At 38.6% G+C, this 27,055-nt stretch overlaps 1 protein-coding gene across 2 annotated transcripts in view; it reads right to left on the bottom strand.

The window, feature by feature from the left end:
• The window catches only part of LOC126416776 (sister chromatid cohesion protein PDS5 homolog B-B), a 190,179-nt gene that overhangs the window by 156,766 nt on the left and 6,358 nt on the right, over nucleotides 1–27,055 (bottom strand). For both annotated transcript variants that reach the window (XM_050084633.1, XM_050084634.1), the window contains exons 3-7: nucleotides 23,738–23,938; nucleotides 20,982–21,166; nucleotides 20,375–20,582; nucleotides 16,258–16,517; nucleotides 7,046–7,292 (exon numbers count right to left, since the gene is read on the bottom strand). In XM_050084633.1, coding sequence (XP_049940590.1) covers nucleotides 7,046–7,292; nucleotides 16,258–16,517; nucleotides 20,375–20,582; nucleotides 20,982–21,166; nucleotides 23,738–23,938 — 1,101 coding nt within the window. The remainder of the gene's footprint in view (nucleotides 1–7,045; nucleotides 7,293–16,257; nucleotides 16,518–20,374; nucleotides 20,583–20,981; nucleotides 21,167–23,737; nucleotides 23,939–27,055) is intronic.

Raw genomic sequence — 27,055 nt, 5'->3', positions numbered from 1 at the left:
ATCCGAACGCTCTAACCAATCTTTAAACTCTGGTATGTCATTCTTTCGGAGTTCCAACAATTGAAAAAAATTTGATTTACATCTTCGTGTCCTCTAATTGCTAGTCCTTGTCAGCACAGAAATTGCACGGTAGTAAAAATAGTCTCAAGAGCTAAACCACCTATCTTCATATCACTATCTTACTGTTCATTCAATTGGGAGGCCACACTTTGGTTAGTGATAGAATTTAATGTGAGAACACCTTCTTTATACGTAAACATATTTTCATGAAGACGGAATTTTTCTAGAGCCTTTTTCCAGTTAGAAAACCCTATGGAAGTAAATGCATCTTCTTTTTTGAAGAAAATTGTAGTAGATGTTCAGCATATGCCTCTTTGCAGATTTTGCAAAAAACTTTTCCAGTAGATGCTTCATATTCTAGCCATGTATATTTGATCAACCAAGACTTCTGAAATGATCTTCCCTTACTGGATTGTCCAGGTTTTGGCTGTGAATGGTTCTCGCCTGAAGATGATGAAGCAACTGACGACACAATAATTATTGGAGGTTGACTTGCAGTATCATCAACTTCCAAGCGCGCATTTTTTGTAACAAATTAACCCATTGCAAACTTAATTCACAATACACTAGGAGACTAAAGTAAACAAATAAAATATAGTCATATAAAATGGTCCACTAGACACTAAAGTCTGAACACTAAACACGTCTACAGCATGCACTGAACAAACTATCCACACTGAGTGACTGCGACAGCAGTTTGGGCTTTATTTAGCCAGGGCATCATAATGTCTCGAAGCATCAAGGCGACGAGAGGCGGAGTGTTCCAGGCGCTTTTGCTCCAGTCCTTTTGATGTCACTGTGGCCGCAGCGCTGGCCCACTGGTGCCAGACTTTACCCAAAGGTTCGCGCACCGGGACAGATTCTACGTGTGCCCGCAACACCATAACCCTATCATGATTCACACCACTCGTTTTCAGTTAACCTGCTTACTACCGTAATAATTCTTCAATTTTAACTCATTACTGAATGTATTTTAATAGGAAACTATCGTCAAGCAAGGAAAATAAAAAATTCCAACATAATTTTGTGATTTTACAGAGCATAATATAACAAATAATGTTCTTAAATTATTGGGGGGAGGGGGGGGGGGCTCCACGTTCCCAAACGAATTTTTGAGGGGGCTCAGGCTCCCTCAGGCCCCATGGAGTTGGCACCTGTGAACCAGATGGTTGTAGAACTGTGATCTGTAGCATATTTCCGAGTTATCTGCCTGTGTGAAAATATATTGAGTATAAAGCACAACTGCAAAACAAAAATTAAAACCATGGACATGATTTTTTTTGATTGCATGTTTTCTCATCTCATTAATTATATAAACAACAAATTAGGAGCACAAAATGAAGGAAGATGGCGAATGCTAATTTTTTTGTAGAAGTTGCCACTCAACATCAGTGGTTGTTCAGAATTAAAGTCTGCAAATATTTATACTACAATTAAACACGAAACACAGTCAAGACATTGTCCTATGGTAGATATACGCAGTCGAGACATTCATCCTATGGTTAGATATACGTTTTTTGCAATTATATTAACCATAATGTAAATTAAAATCATCACACAAATTTGCTCCAAGGCAACTCAAAAAAACGTGTCATTTCCTGATGTACAACTGTCAATCTAGTGTAGTTCAAATAGCTGAAATCAGGTAACTGTGGACATTTATAATGAAAACAATTTCATGTCACCACTTTGCCAGGTGCTTCGAAAGTTGTTTTTTTCCGCATTCCATTTAATAGGGTGTCAAGGGAAACAAAATAGTTTTTTGATTATTACCACTGTAAGTAGCCCTTACTACACACTACCAAAACAGTAATAAGCCCTTGTTTTTACTGTATAAAGGAATACAGATAAGCTTTGTTCTAAAAGAACGCCAAAATGTACGATTTTATGCATTGCCTGTTGGCTCAACTGACTGCTGAAATGACAGAAAAATCATTAAATAAACATCAGCCAAAAATCCAAGGCAAAAGGAAACTGGTAATGTCAACAAGTGGTCACAGAATCCTCAAGTATTTTGTAACATAAGATCTGTCAATATTCTAAAATTTTAACCCACTGCAGACTGGTGAGTGTAGTACAATAAATCTTTAGCAGAAAAAAAAAACCAGTGCTTCCCATTCCCTATTAGCCCTCACGTAGATCCAATGTTATATACATATATAAAGTGAACAGAAGCAGCATGCAGCACACTACTCTGCACTGATGTGCAAGCTTTTGTTTGTTATGTCTACTAGCATTTGCAACAGATTATAATGGAGTCAGCACTGACAATTTGACTGGACACTCACATCACCCCAATTCAAATTAGCTCTCTGTAATCACCTCCTACCATTTCCATATAGAGGCTCTACTGTTAATCTGTTGTCATGACATATCATATCAATAAATACCACAAATAAATTATGAAATTCATTCTTAAACAGCTTTAATATATTTTGCTGTCAAATTGTGAAGACCAACACATTCATTCCAATCAATTAGTGATGAATTATATCACATGTAATTTCAACCATTTGCAGAAGCAGCCTACCCACAAAACTTATTTAGTAAATGAGCATGATCAGTAAGTCACATTTCACCCATCAGATTTTCTATAGTGGTGTTACTGTATTTATGGGGCCGAATATTTACAATGAAGTTTGTGTGAATCAACAAGTAACAAAAACTTATACAATATTAAACATTAGCACAAAAGGAGAAGTGTATTCTGAAACCATGATATGGCATCTATCTACACACAGGTAGTTATTTATATCATGTTCTGTAAATTCCATGAGGGAGGAGAGCCTTGATGGCTTGATGGATTTGCAAAAAGACAGCTTCTACAGTGAGGTGATTAAAGTCATGGGATAGCAATATGCACATATACATATAGTGGCAGTGTACCACATACACAAGGAATAAAAAATGTGCATAGGTGGAGCTATCATTTTTACTCGGGTGGCCCATATGAAAAGGTTTCCACCCTGATTACGGCTGAACAATGGAGATTACATACTTTGAATTTGGAGCGGTAGTGTGAGGTAGATGCGTGGAGCATTCCATTTTGGAAATCATTAGGAAATTCAATAGTCTGTGTTCCAGTGTAAAGAGTGTGCTGAGAATAGCAAATTTTCAGGCATTACCTCTCACCAAAGACAATGCTGTGGCTGACAGCCTTCTCTTAAAAATCGAAACTGGTGGAGTTTTTGTAGAGTGCGAACAACCAAGCAAAGCGGCGCAAAATAATCACAGAAATCAACGTCGTACATATGACAAACGTATCACTTAGAACAGTGTGGTGAAACTTGGCATTAACGGGCTATGGCAACAGACAACCAACACTAAAGTGCGCGTCATATATCTTGGCGGCCGAGTTTAGGTTCGTTCTGCGCATCTGACGTCACAAAACACAGTCAGCCAATGAACAGAGAACGACGTTGCCACATCTCGACTGCAGTGCAGAGCACGGACGAGTGTCTTCAGTTTCAGAAATGTTCAGTCATAAATAAAGTAATAGAACAAAAGCAATGTCTTGATAGCAGACTTTCTTTTATAGAAAATTTAGAAAAAGCATTCTTTATACCAATTGCTTCATATTCTATTAATTAAACCAAACAAGCAATAAGACTCCTAATTCAGGCGATAGCGAGGAAAGGTGTTTGTTTCAATCCTACGAACAGCTTTTTCGCAATAAACAACAGCGGTAATTGTTTATTTCCTATCGTACTTCGACGAAGCGTGAGTAATTCATAGTCATACCAACAATGTTTATAAGTAGTTGCGTGAGATGTTAGAGTCCTTATGGAGTTACACTGTCTGATGAGGTGAGATAGCGCAACGGTTAAGGTGTTGGGCTGCCAAGTGAAAGGTTATGAGTTCAAACCTTGTGTGGTGTTTAATATTTTCTTTATTTAAAACAATATTGGAGTGGCTTACTTCACGAATTTTATTCGTTTGAATGAAATTTCTAGTGCTTTGCCTCTTCATTAACTTTTTCGCTGCTGCAGATATGTGCTCCCCGCATTCCGAGCTGTGCGCGATTTTGTCATCACTGCACTTCTCGCCTGTGCAGACACATGGCGTTCCCACTGCTTTGTCACACTTATCATTCGATTTCCAAAAACTATTTGGCCAAAAAATTTGATTTTTACACGTCTTCTTGACTGATACCTTCCCCCCATAAATGACTTACTTTTGTTTTGATGTCCAGCATTAAATGTAGTAAACCATTGCACGAAATTTTGAAGAGTTTGCAGAGGTAAAAGTCCATAGCGTATACTTTCCGTATGGTCGATTTTAGCTGCCACAATGTTGAGAATGAAATGTGGACAAGATACCTAAATTTCATATAATATTTACTGTATAACAATATCTCATTTAATTTAAGTACCACATAGGTGTCGTATGTAATATTGAGAAATATTCCGTCTTTCGCGACTGTAATAAAAGTTTTATTTACACACGGCGCGTTTGGCTTTATTTTAAAGCACTTCCATCGGTGAAAGGTATGGCACATACACAATGGTATTCATGTTCTATTTCTTGTTTTTGTTCCACAGTCACAGTTTTACCAATGGTATTGAAATATATCCCTCTTCTGCAACTGTAATAAGCGACTTATTTAGACCAGACGCGTTTCTCTCTTTTGAAGCATCATGTATTTTGTGTCCTCCATTGCCAAGTCACCTTTCGTAGTTTTGTGCTGCGGTAGCACAATATTCAACGTTTGTGTTGGCTCATCTGTGTTTTAGCAAATAAATGCTGTTTGTATGTGCCACACACAAAATTATATTTGACATAGCTCTGAGCACTTCACTGACAGACGGTATATTCAAGTCCTAATGTTTTTGTAAGTCCACAGTTTCGTTTAATGTATTTTGTCTACTTCCTTTTGATTGATTGAAGTGCTTTAAAATAAAGCCAAACGTGCCCAGTGTAAGTAAAACTTTTGTTACAGTCGCGAAAGGTGGAATATTTCTCAATATTACATACGACACTTATGTGGTACTTAAATGAAATGAAATATTAGGTATCTTGTCCACATTTCATTCTCAACATTGTGGCAACTAAAATCGACCATCCGGAAAGTATACTCTATGGACTTTTACCTCTGCAAACTCTTCAAAATTTCGTGCAATGGTTTACTGTATTTAATGCTTCATAATAACTGCGTTGAACATCGATACAAAATTAAGTCATTTATGGGGGGAAGGTATCAGTCAAGAAGATAGGTAAAAATCTAATTTTGAGCCAAATAGTTTTTGTGGAATCGAATGATAAAGAGTGTCAAAGCAGTCGGAACACAATGTGTCTGCACAGGCGAGCAGTGCAGTGACAAAATCGCTCACAGCGCGGAATGCAGGGAGCACGTCTTTGTAGCAGCGAAAGGGTTAATGCGGCCGTGGTGGCTTTACTTCACGAACTGCGCGCTCCCCCATAAACGTAAGCTTGCGAACTATGCTATACTATGGCGCTGCTTCTATTGGCGCGTGCGTCGTGTGCAACTGGCAATGCAGCAATCTCCCGCGTCTAGGCGGGCATGCGCGAGCCACCAAGATAAAAGAATTGAACTATAGTGCCTTTGCTAACAGCATGACACCACCTGTGATGCCTATCCTGCACTCATTACCACATCAGTTGGACCCTAGATAACCGGAAAACTGTGGCCTGGTCAGACGAGTCCAGATTTCAGCTGGTAAAAGCTGATGGAAGGGTTCGAGTGTGCTGGAGACCCCCATGAAACCCAGTTGTCAACAAGGCACTGTGCAAGCTAGTTGTGGCGCCATAATGGTGTGGGCTTTGTTTATGTGGAATAGACTGAGTCCTCTGGTCCAAGTAAACCAAGCACTGTCACTAATTGGTTATGTTCAGCTACTTGGAGACCATTTGTAGCCATTCATGGACTTTTTAATGTTCCCAAATGACAATGGCATTTTAAGTGATCTGGCCACCCAGATTACCCAACATGAATCCCATCAAACATTTATGGGCCTTAATATTGGGTTCGTGCACAAAATCATGCACCAGCAACACTTTCACAATTATGGACAGCTACAGAGGCAGCATGGCTCAGTATATCTGCAGGGGGCTTCCACGGACATGCTGAGTCCATGCCACATCGAGTTGCTGCATTGTGTCAGGCAAAGGGAAGTCCGACTCAATATTAAGAGATATCTACAATTTTTGTCACCTCAGTGTACTTTAGCAAGCAGTCACTGTAGGCTACTTATGTAAAGTATACCAATCAGCTATGATTCGTATTTATCTATTCCAAATGGTACTGTGGGATTTTACTTGTTTCACAGAATACTATCACCTGCCTACATACTGGAAAATATTTTAAATAGGTTTATTAGAAACATTATGTATTAATTGGTATTTAATATCCCAGAGCCCAAATATTCTGATAAATTACACAAGGAGTGGCTGATACAGCATTCTTTACTTTGTTTTGGAATATCTGGGGATTTCAAATTTTCTCCTGATATCTACTGACAACCAGTTAAAGAATTTGACACAAGAATGTAAAACACCATTCTAAACCCTACATTGATGCTTGTATCTAGAAATAAATTTTACTTCTGATGTTGTGGTTGTGTATTTCACAGTTCACCCTAAATTTACTTTTATTATTAACCAAGAACACCATTCGGTGTGTACAAATCCCACGACCACTGACGGGGCTTCTGCAATATTACTACCAATACCAATCTCCGTAGCAATCCCCCCCCCCCCCCCCCTCCTCAGCTGCATTGCACCAGTACAGCACTGGGTGAAAGTATGCTAGCAATCCCACCTGCAAGTCAACACATTGACACTGATAAATATTTTTTAATGCAAAGCAGACAGCACTGAGCTTTGTGGTTGACACACTGGTACCAGGTTGTTATCAATCCAGATGCCTAAAAATTTTACATTTTCATTCTGTGGTTTTACTACATTGATATATATAAAGTATGTTACCAAGTACGTAACTTACGCTTAGAACAATAGAAAACAATACCTTTTTGTCTAATGTTCTTTCCTTTACAAACTCAAGAAGATCTTCACTATCAGACACAACCTCAAAATCCCTTTTGGCTGTTTGAACAATGGCCATCACAACTTCATATCTCACATTTTCTTCTGAATCATGCTGTCTCAACTTCAGTGTCTCTGTTATGTCCTTCCTCAGCTCAGGATGATTTAGGAGGAAATGCATGGAATGCTGCACACATTTAATGCGTATTGCCACACTAATGTCATTAAACCTGTTAATTGAAACACAGCATTAATAATACAAAAGAAACTAGAGAATTAAATTACACATACAGTAAAGCAGTCTCATTATCTGACCCATCACATAATCATGTTTCAGGCAACTGATGCAGATGAAAATAAAGTTGGCACCTGCCTCCAGAAGTCAGAGATTACTTCCAATGGTAAAAAGTGCACACACAGCTGGAGGAAACAATATTACTTAGGCTGCATCCTGCATAAGCGACAGAAGCGACCAACTGCGCACCATGTCTTCAGACAACAAAAAACCACCACAGGTATAGTTACAGAACTGTCCTTGGTGAGCAACGCCCACGGCACTGCCTGTTCTCTGCTACAACTTGTGACGTATGAATTCAAATGTGTTTTAATCTTGTTGCTGGAGCACACAACAGTGAGAGCAACATCTACGAATCCTCTCTTTGAAGCACTGGATGGGACGCACCAGCTGCTATGAAATACTTATCATCCGATTTTATGAGAAACATCTGATGAAACAATTTGATTCTTCTGTATCTTGCAGCTTGATGAAAGACCAAATTTATTTCATTGTTCGTCATAGTTACTGAGCAGCACGAAATTAAGTAAATGACTGTACAAAATTTTTAAGAATTTGCATTGGTAAAATAACAGTGCAAAGACTTTGTGTGCAGCACATATTAGGCCATACATTATTGGATACGAAATGTGGCCAATATATCAAAACTATATTTAAAGTTGAGAGCCAAATGATATCTATTTTCATTCTCAAGATATTGGCTATTAAATCCACAGACAGGTTGCTCGCGGCGTGTCTTAATCCTTTCCTATGCATCGGGAATCAAGTGGTCATAAAAATCATCATCTTTTCATAAACAGTTAAAGATATCAAAATGAGGTTTTTTGGATACAACGGCACACAAAAAGGACACATTTTGTCAATGAATAACAACCAATATATTTTTGTCAAATGTTTCTGCGGAGCAAAACCAGACTCCCTGTAAATTACACAATGAGTTTTTGTCCAAATTTTCATAGCAAAATTAAGTGTGAATAATGGGCAAATAGGGAATCACAGTGACCAATGTGAGGTCTATTTTTACAAGAAAATATTTAACTGCTTGAAAGTAATCAGCATAATTAAGAAAAACCTAATTACTGATCTGACGAAAAATTAAAATATTTTATGAATAACTGCTGCTATCTATGTGAATGAAATGTCAAAAAGTTCATCTGGTTTCTAAATTAAACTCAAAAATCAAAAAAATATTTTAAAAAATCAGTCCAATATCTTGTGCAATGATTTGTCTAAAAGAAATAAAATTGATCACAGAAACATTTCACACGCCTCTGAAAGAGGCTTGAATTCATATACAGAAAATGAGGTGTATCATGTGTTTCTCGAACATATTTCACTTATTACTTTTAGGCAAATCAGTTCATTAAACTTTAGACTCACTTTTCACAAACTTTGAATGCTTTACTTACGCACACTGTTTTGATTAACAGAAACATTTGGCCTTAACATTGATTTCTGATGAATTATGTTCCCAACAACCAAATATCAGTAAAATTTCATAGTTGTTGATTGTGTTTCATTAGGAATTTAATATATGTGATATACTGGGACAGGTATATATACGTTTAAGGATCAAGTACTTTGGCAAAATCTTAAAAATGTACTTCGAGATGCACTGTAAACAGTACAGATAAAACTAACTACACGAAATTGGAGACAGGATTGTAACCAAGTCAGTTAAAACATAAGAAGTAGCCAGGACCGAACCCAGTACCAAAAATGATTCTGATTATTAGCCTATGATTCTACCATCACACCAAGGACACCTCCTCTGGAATATCACACGTTCCTCCATTTTTACTGCAGTCAGTCATTCTTCCGTACCTATCAGCTGCTAAGTTCGTCATCATGTTGGTAACACCCACTCTTTAATTTATTGATGAGATAATTGAATGTCTGTCTGCTCATTCACGTATGTTTGAAGAATGTGTCTAAACCAAACAACGGAAAGTCCTGGAAGGCATGTAACAGTATCATGAAAAGGATAGTGGCTACTCACCATATAATGGAGAAGTTGGGTCGCAGACAGGCAGACAAAAAGACTATCAAAATGTGAACTTTTCGGCCAACAAGCCCTTTTTCGAAAATGCACGCGCATGCGCACCTGCACCCACACACCCACGCGAGCGTGCGCTCGCACGCGCACAGTCACTGGCTGCTGAGGCCAGATTGTTAGCAGCAGTGCATGATGGGAGAGGCAACTGGGTGGTAGGGGTAATGTGGTGGCTCGGGGAGGGGGAGGGATAGCAGGTAGGGGTGGGGGACAGTACTCTGCTGCTTGTGGGAGCACAGAGGGTGAGTTGGAGAGTCGGTAGGGTAACTAGCTGCAGTCAGAAAGTTACACGGAGGGCGGAGGGAGCAGGGAGGAAATAGGGTGGTAGCGAAAATGGAGAGACATAAAAAGACTAGCAGTGCATTGGTGCCACAAAAGGCTGTGTAGTGCTGGCATCGGAACAGGTAGAGGCTAGAATGGTAAGGACAATGATTAACAAAACTAGGGGCCAGGAGCATTACAGGAATGTAGGATATATTGCAGGGAGAGTTCCCACCTGCGCAATCCAGAAAAGCTGATGATGGTGGGAAGGATTCAAATGGCACAGGTTGTGAAGCAGACACTGAAATGAAGAATGTTGGGTTGGGTGATGTGCTGAGCAACAGGTGGTCCAGTTGTTTCTTGGCCACAGTTTGTCAGCGGCCATTCATGCAAACAGGCAGCTTGTTGGTTGCCATACCCAAGTAGAATGCTGCACGGTGGTTACAGCTTACGTTGTAGATCACATGACTGGTTTAATAGATAGCCCCGCCTTTGATAGGATAGGTGATGTTTGTGACCAGACTGGAGTAGGTGGTGGTGGGAGGATGTATGGAACAGGTCTTGCATCTAGGTCTATTACAGAGATCTGAGCGATGAGTCAAAGGGTTGGGAGCAGGGATCGTGTACAGATGGACAGTGGAATACCACTGTGGGAAGGGTATTGGGTAGGACATTCCTCATTTCAGGGCACGACGAGAGGTAGTTGAAACCAGGGAGGAGAATGTGATTTAGTTGCTCCAGTCCTGAGTGATACTGAGGCGCGAAGGAAATGCTCCTCTGTGGATGACCGGTGGAACATGGGAGGTGGTGGGTGACTGGAGAGATAAGGCATGGTCTGACACCCTCAGTATATTTCGACAGAGACCACCCTACAGATGTGACTGGCACGGGGGGGCTAGGCTGTACCGAAGGGCCTTCTTGGTATGGAGTGGGTGGCAGCTGTCAAAGTGGAGGTATTGCTGGTGGCTGGTAGATTTGATTTGGATGGAGGTACTGATGTAGCCATCTTTGAGGTGGAGGTCAGCATCAACGAAGGAGGCTTGTTGGGTTGAGTGGGAGGAGGTGAAGTGAATGGGGAAGAAAATGTTGAGGTTCTAGAGGAATGTGGATAGGGTGTCCTCACCCTCGATCCAGATCAAAAAGATGTCATCGATAAATTTGAATGAAGTGACGGGTTTGGGATTCTGGGCGTTTAGGAAGGATTCCACTCGATGGCCCATGAATAGGTTGGCACAGGATGGTGCCCTGTGAGTGCCCTTGGCCGTACTCCGTATTTGTTTGTTGGTAATGCCTTCAAAGTAAAAGTAATTGTAGGTGAGAATATAATTGGTCATAGCAACTAGGAAGGAGGTTGTTGGTTTGGAATCTGTGGAGTATTGAGAAAGGTAGTGTGCAAAAGTGATAAGGCCATTGGCATTAGGGATGTTAGTATAAAGGGAGGTGGCATCAATAGTGATGAGCATGGCAACATGTGGTAAAGGAACAGGAACTGTGGAGAGTTGGAGGAAATGGTTGATATCTTTTGTATAGGAAGGTTGGCTGCGGGTAATAGGCTGAAGGTGGTGTTCTATGAGAGCACAGATTCTCTCAATGGCAGCACGTAACCGGCCACAATGGGGCATCCCGAATGGTTGCAAGTTTGTGGACTTTAGGAAACATGTAGAAGGTAGGAGTGCAGCGAGAGGTTGGGGTGAGGAAAGGGATTGACTCTGGCAAGAGGTTCTGAAATGGGCATAAGGATTTGAGGGGAGACTGGAGATCGTGATTGATTTCTGGAATGGGGCCACTATATGGCAGGGTTTGTTGGTGGATGAATCTGACAGCTTGCGGAGTTCTTCTGTCCGGTAAACTTTGTGGTTTCAAAGCCTTTATCAACAGGTAGGATTATAAGATTGAGATCAGTTTTTAGGTGGTGAATTGCAGTTCTTTCTGCAGATGTAAGGTTAGTTTGCACATTGAGAAATTTGGGGAATGATGGTGAGGCACGCTTCCATGTTCAGAAATTCTGGAAAGTTAACAGGGGGTGATTTGGGAGCAGTGGAGGTGGGTCATAGTTGGATGGAGGAGTGAACTGAGTTAGGCAGTGTTCAACAATGGTCTTGGTTGAGTCCAATTGTTAGGGTTGGTGGTGAAAAGGTGTTTCCACTCTAGGGACTGGGAAGAACATGTTTGGTGATCTTCACATCTGATGATGCAAATTGTGAACTTCTCCATGAATATTCTTCCTTTTGTGAATTTACCGTATTTACTCGAATCTAAGCCGAACTTTTTTCCAGTTTTTGTAATCCAAAAAACCGCCTGCGGCTTAGAATCGAGTGCAAAGCAAGTGGAAGTTCTGAAAAATGTTGGTGTGTGCCGCCACAACTAACTTCTGCCGTCAAATATATGTAGTGCTACACAGGCATGTTTTGTAGGCACAAAGATAAATACTGGCACCAAAACCTCTGCATCAGTCAATAAATTAAAGAAAAAAAAGGTGGGAGACGAGTTTTTTCTCCGCCCCAAGTTTCGACCACTGCATTTTCATACATTATCCAACGAAGTAAATACAAATTCCGTATTGTTCATCTTTGAATGTAGCAGCATTTCAATGTACTACAAAAATCCGACTGGCAAGACTGTTTGGGATGTTTGTCAATATGGCCAACTCTACGTTCTGAATTTTTTCCTACCTGTGAGAAGAGATGGTTGCTAATAGGAACTTTTATGAATTGTGAATCACATGCAGTATTCTCTTCACCATAAGAATAATAAGAATATAAACATTTTGCTTTGTATTGTTTCGTGTTTGCTGCTATCTCATTTAAATCCTGTCTGCCTAATAAACAACGAAACTAGAGTGAGACAAACAGCAAACGTGGAAGAACATACATATCGTGTCACGTTTATATTCGTATTATTCTTATGCCTAATAGTGATACAGTCAGAAATTAAGCACAGCAATTGACTAGATTTTTAAATCTAAGATGACTCTAATTTCTGTGCAGAATGTAATGTACTAAAGAGGTGCCTGCAAAGATACTCAAACGGAGAAAAATTTTCACTAAACTCTCGTTCAGAACATCTTCTATCATACGCAGTCTATTATTTGGTTCTTGTTGATCATTATCAAAGAAAGCAGCAGTGTAAGTAACAACAAATAGCAGTCTCTCGCCATTGTTTCGCTAATGAGAAAAAAAAAAATATATATATATATATATATATGAGGTGACTTACCGAACAAAAGCGCTGGCAGGTCGATAGACACACAAACAAACACAAACACACACACAAAATTCAAGCTTTCGCAACAAACTGTTGCCTCATCAGGAAAGAGGGAAGGAGAGGGGAAGACGAAAGGAAGTGGGTTTTAAGGGAGTCATTCCAATCCCGGGAGCGGAAAGACTTACCTTAGGGGGAAAAAAGGACAGGTATACACTCGCACACACGCACATATCCATCCACACATACAGACACAAGCAGACATAAAACCCACTTCCTTTCGTCTTCCCCTCTCCTTCCCTCTTTCCTGATGAGGCAACAGTTTGTTGCGAAAGCTTGAATTTTGTGTGTGTGTTTGTTTGTGTGTCTATCGACCTGCCAGCGCTTTTGTTCGGTAAGTCACCTCATCTTTGTTTTTAATATAATATAATTTTTCCCACGTGGAATGTTTCCTTCCATTATATATATATATATATATATATATATATATATATATATATATATATATATATATAATGGAAGGAAACATTCCACGTGGGAAAAATTATATATAAAAACAAAGATGAGGTGACTTACCGAACAAAAGCGCTGGCAGGTCGATAGACACACAAACAAACACAAACATACACACAAAATTCAAGCTTTCGCAACAAACTGTTGCCTCATCAGGAAAGAGGGAAGGAGAGGGGAAGACGAAAGGAAGTGGGTTTTAAAGGAGAGGGTAAGGAGTCATTCCAATCCCGGGAGCGGAAAGACTTACCTTAGGGGGAAGAAAGGACAGGTATACACTCGCACACACGCACATATCCATCCACACATACAGACACAAGCAGACATAATGTCTGCTTGTGTCTGTATGTGTGGATGGATATGTGCGTGTGTGCGAGTGTATACCTGTCCTTTTTTCCCCCTAAGGTAAGTCTTTCCGCTCCCGGGATTGGAATGACTCCTTACCCTCTCCTTTAAAACCCACTTCCTTTCGTCTTCCCCTCTCCTTCCCTCTTTCCTGATGAGGCAACAGTTTGTTGCGAAAGCTTGAATTTTGTGTGTATGTTTGTGTTTGTTTGTGTGTCTATCGACCTGCCAGCGCTTTTGTTCGGTAAGTCACCTCATCTTTGTTTTTTTTATATATATATATATATATATATATATATATATATATATATATATATATATATATATATATATATATATATATATATAAGTAATGAATTTTCAGCTTAGAGTGACGTAAACACCTATAACAAAGAAAACGGCGCATATCAGTTCAAAGAAAAATAAGCAATCAATACAAACCAGACGAAGCACGAGAAAAAGGAAGAGTACCCGTATAAATACGGACAGAACGCCTTACGCATAGCAATGGCTACCTGGTAAAGCTTAACTGCTAAGCTTACGACTCGAAACAAACTACTGTAGCTGTATTGTCAGTCATTTGACCTAAATTGTGTCTCATATTACAATGGACCAACTTTGTTTCGATTTGGAGATGCGGCCTAAAACTTTTCTCTCACCTTGAATTTCGAGTCTCAAATTTCAGGTGCGGCTTAGATTCGGAAATTTTTTTTTTTTTTTTTTCCCCCCCTTGCTTTCGAGTCTCATTTTTCAGGTGTGGCTTAGATTCGAGTAAATAAGGTAAAGCACATCGCTCTTTTATCACCTCATTTTCCTAAGTAAAACTAATTTTGTTGCCTTACTCTCAAGCTCCAGCATTCTCTAGTTTACGGGCACCGTTTTATAGAAACGGCTGGTCAGCTCTAGAGCCACCTTGTAGCAGGAGATCGCTGCTTGCACACAAGACACCTGACCGTACTGCACAATGCTGCTGCTTGTTTCTGGAGTCTAACATATTCGGGTCTCAATTGCTGTTGGTCACTTCTGATGCTTGCATAGGATGTGGCCTTAGGAATTAAGCAGAAGAGTATACTTTACCTTAGGGCAAAGAAGAGCCAACCATACAGGAAGAGAATAAAACCAGCATTAGCATGTGGGATTTCAAAAACTCAAAGGAAAATCGTACGCAAAAAATTATACAGAAATTATCAACAACAGAGAAAACGTAAGCTAGTGGTGATGAAGCATACACCGTAGAGGAGAGGTGGGGTGGAAGAGGGTGGGAAAGAGAGAGGGAGGAGGGAGGGGGGGGGGAGAGAGAGGGAGGGAGAGAGAGAGAGAGAGAGAGAGAGAGAGAGAGAGAGAGAGAGAGAGTGTGTGTCGAGTCAGAAAATAAGATGGGCTAAAAGGGAAAATAGTAAGTAAATAAATTTTAATCATGAGACTGTAACAGAAACAAGCTAGGACAGAGGGGCAGGAAGGGTGCAGAGAATATCAACAATAGACATCATTAGCCAAAGCAGAGATACAGTTCAGTTGTCTTGCCAACACACAAAACATCTCCTGTCGTTTATGGCATATGACATTTCAAATGTACAATAATTCCTATAAGCAATATGGCTGCAGTAGGTAGCACTAAACAAGTTGTGTGTCAGAGAGAGTCACCATATTGCAAGGAAATTACTTCATACAGCAAATCAGAACGTTGATCCTAAATGCCAAAACTCATTTTCTACAAAAATAATCAGTTTTTGAAAATACAATTGGATAGATAAAAAATCTACTCGCCAAATTGCGGCAGGAGAAACACATGTAAAAGTTAAGAAACTGCGCAAGTTTTCGGAGGCAGTGGCTCTGTTTTCTGGCATAAGGGCTGAAGGCTGAGGAAGATGGATGAAAGAAAAGAACTGGCGAGATGTAGCGAACATATACAGTTCTGGAAAATTGCCCAGCTCCAGGTCAGGGGTAACTTAACAAATGGGATGAGAAGGAAAGACTGATTGTTGAGTCCCCAACAATCAATCTTTCCCACTCATCCCATCCAGTAAGTCTCCCCTGACCTGGGGTTCTGGTCAACTTTTGCGTAACTTTACTTGTTCCCAAAGTCTCACCACTCCTTTTCTTTCATCTCTCTTCCTTGCACTTCAACCCTTATGCCAGAAGGAGGAGCCTCCAACTCTGAAAGCTTGCACGTTTTCTTAACTTTTTACGTGTTCTCTCCTGCCGCCACTTGGTGAGTAGGTTTTCTATCTATCCAATTGCATTACAAAAGTAATTTTCTGCCTTTCATTAATGAACCCACTACTTGGGGAAAAAAGGGAGTAGGATCTCATCTGGAGTAATGTACTTTCCTTATAATTTATGACATTATTTGTCTGAAAATTGTTTCATTACCACTAACTAGCGCTTAGTGTTCATAAAAACGAAAAAGTACATACTCTTTCTAAATATAAGGTTAACTACAAGAGACAAAAGGCAACTCCATGTAACTGAAGTTTAGTAAATATGCACTTAAAATTAATTTGGATGAGACAAGAAGTAGAGAGTATACCTCCCAAGGAATGCCCTCCAGAGTTGAGTATGGTGACGTGCAAGATTTGAGTCACGCTCGCTGAACATCCGTGCTAACAGAGAAACAGCACCTAACCGTTCAGACTCCTGACTGCTTTTCAGCTTGCACTCCAACTGTGGGAGTACTGCAAGTAACACACTCGGGCATATATGGTTCAGTTCATATATGAGATCATAAACTTTTCCACAAATCTCCAACTGCTTTTCTTCTTTCCCCAGAATGAGCACATGGTTGAAAAACTGCAATTAAGAGAAATACAATACATACAAGTTATTTACATCAAAATGACTACATCTGCAATGACCTATCAATATGATACAAAATCAGTGATGCCTAAAAGAAAGGAAATAAGATTTACAGCTTAACATTTTGCTGATGAAATGGTCATCATGGATAGTGCACAAATTTTAGAAAAGGAAATAACCCCAAAAGAAGCATCTTCACTTTTGCTGGAACCTTAAGAACAAAGCAATATCAACAATGTTGAGAAACAAAATATTTTATGCAAGAGTAATCCATCGTAAGTTCTCTCTTACCAGAAAGATTGTGTGATACATGGGACAATAAGGAGTGTGAATTTAATCACTTAATATATTATAGCATTTATTGCAAATGTAAGGGCCATTCCTTGTCAAATTGCCTAATTTGGGAACATTTTCCTGCTCGACCATTACAGATTTCAGTGAAATTTTATGTGAACATTCGCACATGTCTTCAATGAACACTGAGACCGTTTAACATTTACTGAAGCAATACTGGCCAAGATATAGTCACTTGCTTGACTTCATACGCAACTTTGCACAGAGTGAGCATGAATTTCTGGCAACTTTCAGCTGTTATATCACAGGCAATATTTCGTTGAAAGAAATTTGTGTGTTCTCTTAAGAATAAAAATAAAAATAATTTTATGAGCTATATTCAGCCAGAAAATTTTAGGCAAAATAACCCAAAAAAACAGAAGCCGATAAAAGTTCAAAGTCTGGCCTCTTACGTCTCAGGTACTAACGGTATGACGAATGCGACACTTGGCATGCAGCAAGCTAACTACACAAGATCCTCAAATATAAAATGTAATTTACATACCACTTTCCAATGCTAAATAAATTAAGTGCAGAAGTTGAAGATTTTGTAAAAAGGTAAAAAATGCGATGTTTTCACCTGATTTTGCAAAAAATTATGTTCTACAAAACTTTCCAAAGTGGCCTCGTTAGAAGTATCATGGTTTTAACCGCAAAGAAAAAAATGCATTTGATTATCCAGTGCAGTCAAAGTTGGGAGCAGAAATCATGGCAAGGAAAAAATGCAATAGAGCTCACAGAGTAAACAAATGCTGAGTGTGAAACTTATATGCAACAGCTCAGTAGCACAAGGATGTGGAATACAAAATTTCATTCACCTACTATTTTCAATAGTTTAATAGTTTACAAATTTGACAACACATTTTTCCAAAGGAGACTGGTTTTGAAATGTCGACAGAAGACAGTATTTATAAAAGTTTCCAATACATCGTATTTTCAAAAAAAAAATTCGTCTTGCCACCAAATCTGTAGACTACTGGATAGTAGTAGGTGAATGAAATTTTGTGTTCCACATCCCTATGCTACCAAGCTACTGTGTATGAATTTTATGTTCAGCATTTCTTTACTCTATGATATATAGGGATCCGAAGTCTACATTTTTTTCCATGACATGATTTCCGTGCCAGCTCCGATTCAAATTATCTAGCATTGTCAGCCCACGATGGATAATCAAGTTTTTTTTTTTCTTTGCAGTTAAAACCATGGCCTTTCTAATAGGCTCAGTTTGGAAAGTTTTGTAGAACATATTTTGTTGCAAAATCAAGTCGAACATACTGCATTTTTGACCTTTTTACAAATTCTTCAATTAATTTGTTCAGTGCTCTAAAGGGGTACATAATAAACAAAATTTTATATTTACGACCCTTGTGTTGTTAGATTACTAAATGCCAAGTTTCACATTCATCATGCCTTAGCCAAATTTGAAGTTTTTTGGACACTAATTTTTTCAGGAAATTCTGCCAAAAATTTTCCAGCTGAATGTGGCTCTTAAGATTCGTTTCATTATTATTCTTAAGACAACAAAAGTTGTACAAGATAGCCATATTTCATTCTTTACAACAAATTATTGCCCAAGATAACAGCTTGAAGTCACCAGAAATACACGCTCGCTCTGCACAGCCGCACATGGAATCAAAGGAGTATATCCTGGCCTGTGTTGCTTTGGCAGTCGTTAAACTTTACCAATGTTCATTGGAGACATGTGCGAATGTTCACATAAAATTTCAGCTAAACCCTTCATGGTCTTGCAGAGAGGCCTCGGTGGGTTGATATGGAATGACCTGAAACAGAATTACCCAGATCCATTTGAGAGTGGTAGCACACATACTGTGACAACATATATACATAAAAAAATTAGTTAATTCAGACATATCACAAAGTCTGCCTAACATATATCCCAACACAACATGTCAAATGAAAGAGTCATAACATGCAACTATTCCACTTATAGTCAGTTTACTTCACTGGCAGATCTCATCATTAGCAGATACATCAAGTCTCTGATAGTTGCAAGTCTCAGCTGTTCTATACTGCATGTCAAATTAAACACCTTTCAGTCATCTAGTTTCCAAACTTATTTTATTTGGCTACCAGTTTCAGCGTTTTACTATGCCATCTTCAGACCCCTGAATGACGAGCAGGAAGATTCTAACTCGGTTCTGACCAAAACAGGGGCCAGCAATACTGATATTTGTAGATTTTTGCTATAGTGATCACTTCAACCATCATCTGCCGACCCAGACTCAGAGCTGGTAGATGATGGTTGAAGTGATCGCTATAGCAAAAATCTACTAATACCAGTAATGCTGCCAGCTGTTTTGATCAGAACCGACAATGAATTTTCCTACACATCGGTCAGAGGCCTGGAGATGATGATGTAAAATGCAAAAACTGGTAGCTAAATAAAATAAGTTTGGAAACTAGATGGCTGAAAGGTGTTTAATTTGACATCCCCTAGCAGATACAGCTTAATAGAATGAAATGGAAGTTTATTTCACAGTGTGGGGCTCAATCCAGAATACTATTGAATATTTGACAAATCTTGTGTCCCCGAGTCTAATTTTTTTCTCTCCTCTATTAACTGAAGCTGCCCATGTTCAAATAACCATTAAAAGTAGGATGCCTTTGAAAATACTTATTGCCCTGAGGTTACAGGATATTTTAGACAGTTATTTTTGGGCATCCATAATCTTAATACTTCATGTTTTGGTGGTAAGTTTGTAGAAGCAAAGTGCACAAAATAAATATCCTATTTGTGATACGGAAAATATGTTATTAGGCCAATATATCCCAAATAGAATAACCAATTTGTTTATAGGAATTGGTTTTAAAAAGATGCTGGAAGAAACATGTCGCCCACCATGTGTGCAAACAAGAAGACATTTGCAAAAAAGGCATACTGTACTAAATTTTTATATAAAAATGACATTTCAGAATTAAAATTAATGTGTTCTATTCAAATTAAACATGCATTCATATGTATTACACTGTGAACAAATGTTTTGAAGTTTGTGAGTAGTAGAGTCAAAGAAATGCCAGTCAGTGTTTGCAAAGCACAACGCAGAGCACTGACTTACAGACATGCAGCATGTTAGGGCTCTTCCTGTTTCTCGGGCATAAACACAATGACGGCACCACCCTGTCCTAGTCTTCACGTTCCCAGGAAATACTCAATTTGGGGGTTTTGGGGGGGGGGGGGGTGTTTGAAGGTTTTATTACTTCATCACTAGTGGACAGAAAACTATTTTTCTGAAGTTCAGGTTTACTGTTTCAGGTTAAAAAGTCTAGACAGCAACGAGTCAGAAGTTCGGGGATATCAAGTAACAGGTAATCTAACTTCACTGAAATATCATTCACAATACATCAGTCAGTCTCCTAACAAAAAAAATTGAAGGTAGAATGTTACATCAAACCTTAGTCACAGACGGTACATTATTTATTTTTACTTAAAAATATGTATCAACACTTACAAATATAACTATCAAGTAGTAAAAAAACAATGCGGCCTTTAAACTTACAGTCTGAATGTATGGTTCCAGTGTATCACTACATTTAATTACCAACTCCTTAGCCAAAAGGTATGCGTTCTTTCGTTGAGTCTTATTTGGTTCCACAATGTTCATAAGTATAATATTCAGGAGCTCATTAGAGACCAAATCTGACTCAGTAATAAGTGGACATAGTACATCCAGCATAAAGCTCTTCACTTTACCAGAGTGTTCATCACTACAAGAGAAAATCATCCTGATATAATACAAGCATTTTTGAACTATATAAGTTTCAAAATAAAAAAAATATTGATAAAATTTAATACTTTAGTTGTTCTTAATATTCGTAAGAAAAGTATATATTTAATTTCAGTTATATTAATGAGAAATTTATGTTGAAATCTGAATAATTCTGTTTATATGTAAAGGTGTGACTAATTACTGTATATTTCGCAACAGAAAATACAAAAAGTTATGCTAATATACATAAAATACTACTTACTAACTCAAAACATAGTATTCTGTTGTTTCTTAAAATGTATGGAACTCAACAATACAGCCAAATAGGACTAAACACTACAAAGAGATATAACAAAATTTATTTTGATCCTTACATTCTAAATGACTTGGTACTTACTTGACAATTCTGAACATAAGTGAGAAAAGTTTACAAAATATTTCTTGGCAGTCATCCAACTCAAAACACATGTTAAATGACTTGACGTATGCCAAATTCTCCAAAAGATAAAAATAGCGCTTGAAAGCAGGATCTTTTGGATCTTTCAATCCTGACAACTGCTTTATAAGGAATAAGAAGATTGTCTGAAAATAACAGAAGACAACATGTTATGGCCTTCAGTGTGTATATTCATTTCCTACTCTTCCTAAAAGTACACTTAAAATTGTATTACACAGCAACGCTTTGGTTGTGTACAAAAAATGATATGAAAATTAAATGCAGTTCATACATAAACAAGACAAAAACACAAAGGTATGACATATTTGAAACCATAATATCACAACAGAACTCTGTACAATAGTTTTACAATGAAGAAATTTAAAATAAATGTTCAACGGTAAGTGAGTTGATGACAAACTCAAGAGCAGACAGGAAGTTCATACACAATTACCAGAATAAAATATCTGAAATAAAAAATGGTGAAACTGTATAAACAGGCTAAACTTAACCCAGCAGCACAAATAACACATTCAGCACAAAATAGACATAAATACAACTCAAAACTATGAGGGTTGAATGAAAAGTAATGCCTCCACCTTCATTAATTGGGTTTGGATGGGAATATTTTAATAAATCAAATGCAGTAATAATCCTTAGAATGTGGTCTTTAATTACCAATATTCACTTTTCCACATAGTCACCAGCCAATTGGATAAATTTCTGCCAACGATGAACAAGTTTACTGAAGCCATCACGGAAGAAGTTGACACTGTTTCCGCAACCACAGTCACAGTTCTCTCAATGTCTTCATCAGAAGGGTATGATGTCCCCGCAGATCATATTTCATTATCGGGAACAGATGGAAGTCAGATGGTGCTAAATCTGGACTGTATGGAGGATGCCGTACGGTGGTGAGATTCAGCCCCTTCCCTTTCAGACGCTTGTTAGCCGTTGTTTCAGAGTTCGCAGCGTTGTGATGTAACGATCTGAATTTATTGTTGTTCCACAATCAAGGAAATCAACATGGATAACACCACCTGCATTCCAGAACACTGTAGCCATGATTTTTCCAGCTGAGGGCTGCGTCTTGAATTTATTTTTCTGGGGCGAGTCTGTGTGTCGATATTCCATATACTAACGTTTCATCTCCGGGTCTTAATGGTGTACCCACATTTCGTCTCCTGTCACAATTGGATGGAGAAAGGCACCACTTTCATTCTCGTAATGCGAGAGGAGTTCCTGGCAAATTTCAAGTCTGTGTGCTTTCATTTCAGGAGTCAGCACCCGGTGAACCCATCGTGCACATATCTTCCGATAGCCAAGCAAAGCAGTAATGTGACCCACATGTTCTTGTGAAATGCTGATTGTGCTTGCAATTTTTCTCCGAGTGATACGACGATTGTCCTGAATCAATCTGTCAATATTTTGCTTCAGAAACTCATTGGCTGCTGTCACAGGATGCCCAACTCTTTGTGTGTCATGCAGGTCAGATGTTTCTGCCTCAACGTCTTTAAACTTACTCACCCAATGACGCACAGTATTCACATCAACACAATCACCATAAACCACTTTCATTCTCTGATGAACCTCCTTTGGGGTGACACCTTCTGCTGTCTAGAATTTAATGACTGCACATTGCTTAAATCGCATTGACCAACCATCAGCGCAGGGTTCCATACTTTACACTGTAACCACACAACCATTCACTGCTAAGACTTCCTGCCGACTGGAGCTGTAGAGAAGAAGCTACAGAACAAGTCAGTACCTGACAAATACCAATGCTGCCAACTGTTGAAGAGTTACGAAGGTGGAGGCATAACTTTTCAGTCAATCCTCATAATATTAACATCAATAACCAAGTTTTAGTTATATTGTAACTGACAATGTGGTAATCATGAAGTGAACATTGTATTTACTAACAATAAGAGCATGCAGCAATTGTATTTTTGTATTCTTTTATATTCATTGTAAATGAAGTTGAGAACTCAAATGTCAATCTGCCTATGCAGTTTGAAGCAACTCTCAAAAATCCATGAGAAAATTGAATCATAGTGAAATCTGTGGGACTGAAATCCAAGCCATATGCCACAGAATCTCAATTACTCTCTAGACTCCGTTAGTCACTGCTGCAGTACAGCTCCAAAAGCTTATCTGAATGTGCCATAACATGTTCCTAAGTTTCATCAGAAATACAAAGCATGAAAAAGTAAGAAATCAAAATAATTTCAGATGCCAAGAACAAAGCAAAGTCTCATATCTTCACTGGTCATAAAACTAGAAGATAATAACTCTAGAGTCATCACTGTATGATTATGTCAGAGATGGTGTGGTGTTCTGACCACTGTCAGTAATGAAAAATTGTATTAGGCATACTTTGTATAACAGATTTACTTTTAAAATTTCACACAAGAAATTCATATTGTGACTGTTATCAACAATTTTTGCTGTCACTTGGATACATTTTTTTCTTGTATGTTCTTGAGTCTGATAAATTTTTATTTTTCTGAATAAAAACTGTAGTGAAACATTGGTGACATGTATGCCGACTAACAAACAACGAGAAGTGAATGAGAAAATTAGCAAATAATAGATAAAAGGTACCCAAAAAAAGAATATCAATGGCAGCACTACGAAAGAAGAGTAAAATAGAACTGGTTTCAAGAGCATATCTACAGGATAGAAAGTGAGAATTTACCAAAAAAAAGAATACACACCTTAACCTGCTCTGGATCCTTGTACGGAGCCTCTGGTGCATATACCCTGAGGACATCTGCAATACAGCAAGCAATGAGTAACTGGACATCTCGGCTTGGGTGATGCAAAAAGTAGTCATCAGCCAGATGTAATGCCAATGGAATGTACTGTTGATACATGCCCTCATCTTGGTCCATTGCTTGCAATGTATGCGCCAATGTCTGCAAAATAATAATTATGAAATAAATCTGTGTCACAAAATTTCTGAACTAAGAAACACAGGCCCCTATCGCACTGAATTTCAAGAGAAGACAACAGTTCAAGTGATTGCTGGTAAGTAAAGCAGTTATCAATATGTAGACTTTTTTTTATTTTTTATTTATTTTTTGAGCACTACTGTGGTTTACAAGACACTGTCCAATTGGAGGTGGTAAGCTATTCCCTTCCTCCAACCTTCGAACTCGCACAGCCAATTATAGGGGAACCTACAATATAATGCGGATTATGAAGCACTGTGCAACTCACCATTTTACACATCAACAAACACTGCTGGAGGTAAAAGAAGTGGTAAGTGACACATAAAAATCATAGGTCTGTCTGGAAATCAAACACGAGACCTTTGGATTAGTGATCAGTTTGTTCGTATAGCATCTGAACCGTGACAGGTAAAAAGATCATTCTTTCACACTAGCTCACAGCACTACTGAACATGAGTATACATAATACCCACAAGTAAAATTTATTGAAGCATTATTTTTTTTTGCATACCACCATTATTTTTCAAACCATTTCAAGCAGTGGCCATCTGAAATTTCTCTCAAGAAAATTTCCGCTAACATGCTGATATGTTGCAATGATTATTACACTAATAAATAATAGTACTAAAATAAAATATAACACTAAGGTTATTTCTTGGGATATGTAACACACTGCATCCTGAGTAGTAACATTTCCGTGTCAGTGCCTCATATAGCTTTCTTTTAAGTGGCTCTAAATTCATCTGTATTACATTGTTCCCTTTTAATTTATCACTAATTTTCATTCCCATGCACTGAGGTCCCTGGGCACACAGTTGGACGCAGTAGGTGGGGAGCATGAAATTTTCTTCGTTTCTAGTACCATGTGAATGGACAAAATGGTTTCCCTCATATAATTCATGTATGATGTACAAAAATATAATAATCTCATATGTATAGGGATGGCAGAGTTAATATTTTAAGTTTTCTAAACAAGAGACGACGTGATTTTTTATGATTTGCGGTGCAAATATTTCGAGTGGTTTTTTTTCTGCATTTTTAGTATCCGCACTATGTTTGTCGAGTTGCCCCCAAAAACTATACTGTACCTGAATGAGATTTTCACTCTGCAGCGGAGTGTGCACCGATATGAAACTTCCTGGCAGGTTAAAACTGTGTGCCGGACCGAGACTCAAACTAGGGACCTTTGCCTTTCGCGGGCAAGTGCTCTACCAACTGAGCTACCCAAGTACGACTCACGCCCCGTCCTCACAGCTTTACTTCTGCTAGTACCTCACCTCCTACCTCCTAGAGCACTTGCCTGCGAAAGGCAAAGGTCCCGAGTTCGAGTCTCGGTCCGGCACACAGTTTTAACCTGCCAGGAAGTTTCAATACCGTACCTAATAATGGATTCAATGTAGCTTGTATATGCTACTTTCTATGTGTCAGTGTCAGCTGCAGTTGATAAAATTTGCATTGCAAATGCAAAGCTGCTCAGTTTGTTTGCTAGGTATACAATGTGTGCCTGCCAGCTTAAACTTTTATCTATATTAAAACCTAAGAATTTGCTCCTTCTATATCTTGGTTGTTGAGAACAATCTTAACCTGCTCACATTTTGACTGTTTGGTTTTGAATTGCATCATGTGGGTCTTAGATATGTTTAGATTCAACCCATTTAGCTGAAGCCAAGATTCTAAGGTACTAATCACAGATTTGGGAATTTTTCCCGAATCCTGATTTTCGTCTAAGACACAAGTATCATCTGCAAACAGAACTGATGGGTAGCTGATATTTGATGGTAAGTCATTAACATAGAAGAGAAATAGGACTGGGTCTAATATGGAGGCTAGGCAATGAATCTCATTTGTGTCATGGGTTGGTGATGAATTTAGACTGGCACTGCTGTATGTAATACCTGAAATAAACCATTAGCAATTATGCACCACTGTGGCCTACACTTGGTATACAAATGTATAAACATGTAACAAGCAAAATATGACTACCAAATGGCCCAGAAGGAGCGAAGTGTGACAGCAGTCACAGAACTGACTCATTCATTGGGTGCATATGACACCAACAGTGTACAAAGAACAAACAATGTACATGGTTCCGAAACTTCCTGGAAGATTAAAACTGAGTGCCAGAGCAGGATTCTAACTGCACTTTAGATGGGCAACACACTTACCAGCAGGGCACTCAGAAAAGCTTCAGAGAAGTTTGGCAAGATGGTGAGAGGTTATTGATCTATTACCTGTTGGCTTTGACCCAGGATGCTCTGTCGCCTTTCGTTTAACAATTTTTCTGATGTTTCACCAGCACAAATGACTGGCATTGTCAAAGATTCAATCTCTATTGCTGTATCTGTCACCAGGAATGGAGGCTGAATCTCTGACAATGGCAGCCATTCATGCAGTGAAAACATCTAAAATATCAAACAAACAAACTTCAGCCAAGGATCCCAAGACAAATGCGAATAGGCAACACATTATCAATATTATATCCTCTAATGAATTTTTAAAGTTAATTTGCAAAATGTCACAACTATAACAATGGACTACTAAATGGGGTAGAAATTACGTAGTGGACCCTTCTCATATTTTTCATTGTTTATGTTCGATATATGGGTGCAATATGCACCAAAACACTCATAATCTCATCTGCAAGGCCACTGCAAAGGATTGATTAATTTTCAATGTTCTATATTTTTCAAAGTATTAAATGTACAAATATTACTGGTGCATACGCAGAACCGTAAACTCACGGAGTATGCTGGCATTACGAGTGTAGTACCTTGAGAAAATGGTGACAAAACAAGGGGATTAATATATCACCTCCACACTGATATTCAGCAACAAAGCAACCTTCCATTTATGTGGAAAGGTTGTTCACCACACTGTAGAGTGTAGGACACTGAAAATTCTCATGAAACAGTGGAACATCAACAAGAGTTACTGAAGGTTAATGTTCTCCGTGCAATGTCACTGACGAAGCTGTAAGGGCCATTCCTCATCTGTGAGAAGACTGTGATAGCTACTTCTTACCTTGATATGTTGGAGTAGTAGTTGTTTCCACACCTGACTGCTGATTCCAAGAATTTCATC

This window comes from Schistocerca serialis, chromosome 8, assembly GCF_023864345.2.
Source record: "Schistocerca serialis cubense isolate TAMUIC-IGC-003099 chromosome 8, iqSchSeri2.2, whole genome shotgun sequence".
Classification (NCBI taxonomy): domain Eukaryota; kingdom Metazoa; phylum Arthropoda; class Insecta; order Orthoptera; family Acrididae; genus Schistocerca; species Schistocerca serialis.
The sequence above is the reverse complement of the archived record's forward strand: the minus strand, read 5'-3'. Positions and strand labels throughout refer to the sequence as shown.